This window comes from Pangasianodon hypophthalmus, chromosome 14, assembly GCF_027358585.1.
Source record: "Pangasianodon hypophthalmus isolate fPanHyp1 chromosome 14, fPanHyp1.pri, whole genome shotgun sequence".
In the NCBI taxonomy this organism is placed as follows: Eukaryota; Metazoa; Chordata; class Actinopteri; order Siluriformes; family Pangasiidae; genus Pangasianodon; species Pangasianodon hypophthalmus.
The window spans coordinates 13,353,483-13,360,262 of NC_069723.1; the positions used below are offsets into that span (position 1 = coordinate 13,353,483).

The 6,780-nt window shown below is 37.8% G+C and overlaps 1 protein-coding gene across 1 annotated transcript; it reads left to right on the plus strand.

Annotated features, from left to right (window-relative positions):
* The first annotated feature begins 927 nt into the window (after positions 1-927).
* On the plus strand, positions 928-5,136 carry polr1g (RNA polymerase I subunit G). Its single transcript, XM_026923958.3, has 3 exons — positions 928-1,130; positions 1,249-1,378; positions 4,284-5,136. The coding sequence occupies exons 1-3, from the start codon at positions 1,082-1,084 to the stop codon at positions 4,987-4,989; spliced, it is 885 nt and encodes a 294-aa protein (XP_026779759.3). The 5' UTR covers positions 928-1,081; the 3' UTR covers positions 4,990-5,136.
* The last annotated feature ends 1,644 nt before the right edge of the window (positions 5,137-6,780 follow it).

Sequence of the window (6,780 nt, forward strand, 5' to 3'; positions counted from 1 at the left end):
TGCTTACAGATTACAAACAGAATTTTGAGCTAACTGGAATACTTTCTAAAATAGAAAGAAATGTAATCATTTCCTTCACAATACTAGGTCAACTTGGCTTCAAACAACCTGAAGTAAATATCATTTGCCCTTCACATATGACCTACTTCCTTCTTCTGCAGAAATACTTGACAAGGCCTGGAGGAAGCATCTGTGGATGTGAATATGATCGTGACAGAAGGGCACTAAGTTTTAGGGAGGGCCAGTCGAATACGCTGCATGGTGAGCTTTCCCACAGCGTCAAACCCGCCACAAACTTGGGAAAATAAACATTGTGGAGTAAGAGAACACTATCTACATGTTGCAGCAGAGTGATGTCTCTCCCTTTCTGCTATTTTACCAACCTTCCCAGCTGTGTCTTATCTTCCTATACATTGACATCTAACTGATAGTATTCACAGTAAATAAATCTAATGCCTGTATGGACATTACTGAGACATCACTGCCTAGACATTTCCTTTCCTGCAGTACTTACAGGATGTACTACAGTAGTAGTAGCTATACAATCCAGTATATAAACATTTAGAGCAATATTAATAGATAATCTATATAAAATCTGGAATTTATTAAAGTGTATAATAATATTGGCTAACTAGGACATTAGATATGGATTACAAACAGGATCATGTGTATAAAAATTTCTGCATGGATCCCTAAAACAAACCTGCATTAGTGCTCCCCCTAGTGGAAAAGATAGCAAATGAATAAAACACCCACATCAAAAAATAATAAATAATAATAAAATAATAAATAGCTAAATTAACAAACAATAGAAATATATAATGCTTAAAATCTTCCACATAATAATTTTTAAAACGTATTAAATTAAAAGTCAAGCAAAGCAAATAAGTACTATTATGCTTTTGTGTGTTTTTACTCGATTGGTTAGAGCACTGAGTACTTCCGGGTCAAAGTTGGCTGTACACCCCATGTGCTTCTCGTGCCTCGATGTTGTTACGTTTATCTAATTTAGTGAAGTGACAGATTCTATTTTTCCTGTTTTGTCCTGCTGTAGCTATTGTAAGCGTGCTGCTGGTTCAGTATGTCGCAGAACATATCTTCATCCAGTTCACAGGAAAAGGAAAAGAGAGGTGAGTGCTGAGCAGAAAGCTGCCTTACAGTGTTTACCTTTAGAGCTCTTTCTGACTGAAGATCATGACAGTATTCAGGACACAGAAAAGGCTGGTTTTCACTTGCACTTGTTTGCAGGTTCTAGATACGAGTGTCCTGCAGACTTTGTGCCTCTTCAGTACAGCTGCAGTGAGAAGTGTGTGTTGGAGAGAGGAGAAAACACTGAGCTGTGGCTCATTAAAGCTCCAGCTCGCTTCAAGCCCAGCAGGTGAGGAAAGCAGCCAGCCAGGGTCACTTTCTCCAGTGTCCTCTAGATAAGGGCTTCTCACACTGTTCACATACCTCTTTAAGGAAGGATGGATGGCTGTTTATGAAGGCAGTCCAACTAATCAAATATTAAGCTCATTATTTAATGTGTGCAATGATTATTTTGATTATTTATTGGAGCCATAGAGCTTTTATTTGTGAATCTTTCACTTTTAACCCATTTTAAATCCCTAATCAAAATTACCATTAAATGTTATTGACCTTATTTATAGGCTTACTTGTTTTTTAGTTATTGAAGTTTAGACAAACAGGCTAATAACTGTAAGAGCTCATTATAATATAACATATATTATGTTATATATGTAATATATGATTATTACATATATGTAATAATTATAATAACAACGATAATGGTTGGTTATGATTTCCACCACTATAACAAGATTATTTATTAAAGGAGGACATGCTGGCTGTGCTTCACGTACCCCTGGGAGTTCCCAGACCCCTGTTTGAGAACCATGGCTCTAGATATATGGAGTTATGTATCATGATAGTTGAAGACATTTTCATGACATGTATCATGATATTTAGTATTGCTGAAGTTTACTAAAATATATATGTTGTGGCTCATACGGAAGTGACTGTGATTATAAAGTAATGGCCACTGGGAATGCACATGAGAGTCATTTTATAAAGCAGAAACCAGTAGTTAATTGTCACAAGATCACCGGCACATATAAACGAGAACATGTAGCACAATTTAATAATAAACAGCTGGACTATGAATGAAAGAGTTTTTGTCATTTTGCCTTTATACACCACCACAATGGATTTGAAATAAAACAATCAAGATGTGATCAAAGTGTAGACTTTCAGTTTTTTTTTTTAAGAGGTTCCACAAAAATATGGCATTTACCATTTAGGAATTACAGCCATTTTAAGCAAAGTACTTCCATTTTCAGGGGCTCAAAGGTATTTGGACAATTGTCTGACAAGAAGTTAATTGACCAGGTGCAGTCCATTTCCTCATTACTTCAAGACAAATGAAGCAGATAAAAGGTCTGGAGTTGATATCAGGTATTGAGTTGGCATTTGGCAGCTGTTCGACTGGAGCTAGCAATATGAAGTCCAAGGAGATCGCAATGCAAGTGAAGGAGGCCATCATTAGGCTGAAAAAACAACATAAATCTATAAGAGAGACAGCAAAAACCTTAGGCGTAGGCAAATCAACAGTTGAGTACATTCTAAAAAGAAAGAAAGCACTGGTGAGCTCAACAACATCGAAAGGCCTGGAAGACCACGGAAGACAACTAAAGTGGATGATTGCAGAATCCTTTCCTTGGTGAAGGAAAAACCCCTTTACAACATCAACAGAAGTTAAGAATACTCTGGAGAAGGTAGGCGTGTCATTGTCAAAATCTACAATCAAGAGACGCCTTCATGAATGTAGATACAGAGGGTTTACAACAAGGTGCAAACCACTGGTAACATTCAAGAACAGGAAAGCCAGATTAGACTTTGCCAGAAAACATCTAAAAAAGCCTCCCATGTTCTGGAATAAGATTCTTTGGACTGATGAAACCAGGATTAACTTGCACCAGAATGATGGGAAGAGAAAGGTATGGCGAAAGAAAGGAACAGCTCATGATCCAAAGTATACCACATGTGTCACTCATGTGTCAAACGTGGTGGAGGAAGTGTTATGGCATGGGCATGTATGGCTGCCAATGGAATGGGCTCACTGGTGTTTATTGATGATGTGACTGCTGACAGAAGTAGTAAGATGAATTCTGAGGTGTATAGGGCTACACTCTCTGCTCACATTCAGCCAAATGCTACAAATCTGATAGGACGCCACTTCACAGTGCAGGTGGATAATGACCCTAAACATACTGTGAAAGCAACTCAAGACTTTTTGAAGGCAAAACGGCAAGAAATGGAATATTCTTCAATGGCCAAGTCAGTCGCCTGATCTCAACCCAACAGAGCATGCTTTCCACTTACTGAAGACAAGACTGAAGGCAGAAAGACCCACAAACAAGCAGCGACTGAAGGTGGCTGAAGTGAAAGCCTGGCAAAGCATCTCCAGGAAACTCAGCATTTGAGTTTTGAGAACATGGGCCCGAGACTGAAAGTCTACACTTTGATCGCATCTTGATTGTTTTATTTCAAATCCATTGAGGTGGTGTATAAAGGCAAAATCATAAAAACTCTGTCATCGTCCAAATACTTCCGGACCTGACTGTGTGTGTGTGTGCGTGTGTGTGTGTGTGTGTGTGTGTGTGTGTGTGTGTGTGTGTGTGTGTGTATATATATATATATATATATATATATATATATATATATATATATATATATATATAGTATTGGTAAATTATATTAGGAAATACTATACTTGATACAATCATATCAGTAAAGCAGCTTTTACGCGGCTTTTTTTTTTTTTTTTCAAAATTATGTCCAATAGTGTATTTTTGCAGAATGCTTCCTTGAATTTTTCAGTCACAGATATCTGTATATCTGTATGTGGAAATCTTTTTTTTTTTTTTTTTTTTTTTTTAAAATAGAGGGATGATCTTGTGATAATCCTTTACCTACATAGTCAGCATAGCTCAAAGTAAATACAAAAGTGACTCAGGTTCAGCCCGATTGCACAAAAATAACACAAGAAGAGAAAGTGCAAGAAACCGGAACGATATTCTGCTGTATTGGCTGTATCAACTGGACTACTAGTACAAGTGTATCTTGAGTAAACAAGTTATTCAGTACAGGAGAATGTAAAATATCATCTATCATACATATGCTAAAGAGGCTGCAGATAGATTGAATACCTGGAATGAAAAAGGTTGCGGTTGGCTGCCGTGTAAATGAATACATTTCATGAGTTTGCACCATCTCCTTTTCAGCCTGGCAGATTTGAAAGTGTCCTTATCAGGTCTGGAGATGATCCAGTCTACTGATGCATCTCCTCAGATCTACAGTGTTCTCTCCAGCCACTCAGGCCCTACTGACCTCCATCTTCTCAGCTCCAGTGGTAAAAAGCACAAAGCATCTCCCTGTGCTTCTGGCTTTGCTGGAATCATCAGTATCAGTGAAAGTTATGGGGACTGCAGTGGGAATCAGAGCCCTATTCCCGTCCCAGCAGCCCCTGCTCCGAGCTTCCCATCAGGCCTGAAGCAGCGCTTCCAGCCCTTCGGCAGCTCTACTGCTGCTCACGTGTCTCAGAGCACCACTTCATCCTCTCCTTTGCCACCAAAGAAAGCAAAGCTGGAGTCTGAAGAGACCAAAGACCAGAGTAAGAAAAAGAAAAAGAAGAAGAAAGAGAAGCACATCAGAGACGAGACGATTGAAGTGGCCCACATTAAGCAGGAAGAAATATCTTATGAATGTGGTGAGCAGCAAGTCCCAGAGCCGGCGGAGGAAGATGGTACAGCAGAGAGAAAGAAGAAAAAGAAGATTAAAAAAGAGAAGGAGAGAATGGACACACAGGATGAGGTGGCTATTGATACCAGTTTGATAACCAAACAGGAGCCAATGGACACGTCCTTTGGGGACAGTGAAAGCTCTGCGAAAAAGAAAAAGAAGAAGAAGAAGAAAGCGCAAGCTGAGTAAACATTGATTAAAGGTCATTATACATGTATATTGTGATGGTAACTATGGTGATTTTAAGCTTTTATGTCAGAAAGGTTGTCTACAACCGTTAATCATGTTACAGCAAAATGTATAAAGGCTGAAACATTTATAAATGAATTTACTGCATCCTTTTTGTCAGTGTGGCGTAAGCAAATACTGAAATGTGTCATGCAGAAGATAACATTTTCAATCTTAAATCATATTTTGCTAAAAAGTTATTTGTTGCATTCAGTTGAGTGCAAATGTTTGCATACCCTTAAGACCATTTATCAAAAAGACCAGTGACCTTTTTTCTGTATAGGAACTTCAGATTATATTGTATTATATAGTACATAGCTTTGTTTGTTTGTTTTTACCACAAAGATCCCACACTGTAGCTTTATGATATTAACAGTAAAAGTTGCTATCAGTTCAGTGTGATGTACTGTAAAGGTTCAAGATTCTTTACCACTTAGGTGGAATTTGGTTTCATACAGCTCCTCTCTCATACAGAGAAAGTGTTTCAATGCTAGAAACACGGCCATTGTCTCCAGGCAGTTGATGTGCCACGTGTAGGTGCAAATCACCAATTAAATGAGGAACGGCACAAAACAAATACAAAAAGATAATAAATTCCAAACATTGCAATGGAAAAATCGAGACTAAATATTTTTAATAATTAATATTCTTAATAGGAACTATTCTTTAATAATAACCACTCCTTGTCTTCATAACTGCCTCCAAACTTTATTTCCTCTGAACAGCTTTTGGAATATCTCAGCTGTAATAGTCACCCTTCCCACCTCCACCACCCACCCGTGTTCTTCTGCTAACTCTGATCTAACTGTGCTAGGTTGCTTGGCCAATCTTCACCCATACTTCTTTAGGTTATAATGTCAGCTAGATGCCATACACTGTGGTTTTTGAGCTGAGACTGGTAGACCATCTTTGCCGGCTGGTAAGTGCTGGTAGGAAGGAATCAGTTTCAGAATTACAGCTGCTAATATTACGTTGTGCTAAACCTGTAAATTAAAGCCCAGTTCACCATGTCATATTAGGCTATAATCATGCAATATCAAATAAAGAACTGATTTCATAGATGAAAACAAATCTAAATTCTCACATAACTAATATGTCCAGCTAACTGTTAATGTATACCTAATATATTGATGTGTAATGTTGGATGATATGCTTCATTTGCTGATGTGGGAAGTAGCAGAGAGTCACAACCTTGATCTCCAATGGTACCGCATTAGTAGATGAGGTCACAGCTTCCCTCACTAACTCCACAACCACTGCAATACCCACGCATTCGTGACAATGCCATTTTAAAAGTTCATTGTCATTATTTTCAACACATTAACTCAATTGGCTCATTAAATGTCAACAGCGAGGAGCATGTCTTAGTGCCTTAGGAGGCCTTTAGGCCAGTGGTTTTCAAACTTTTTGCAGTTAGGGACCTCTTTAGCTGTTAAAAAAAAATCACAATCACAACCCACATTTCAAATGTGTACAGTAATATTCTGCCTATTTATTATATATTATATAATAGACTGGCTTGTTTTTCAGTTATTAAGGTTTGGATTAAACTAATTTAATTCAAGGTTATTAACTATTAGACCTATATTATACATAAATACAACATTGATCATGTGTTGTGATTTGCACCACTGTAACAAAAATCAATAAATAAATAAATCACAAACTCACTGGCTATGATTCACAGACCCCTGGACCCCACCTTAAAAAGCATTGCTCTAAAACTGGAACTGGACTTTAAAAGTAGGGTAA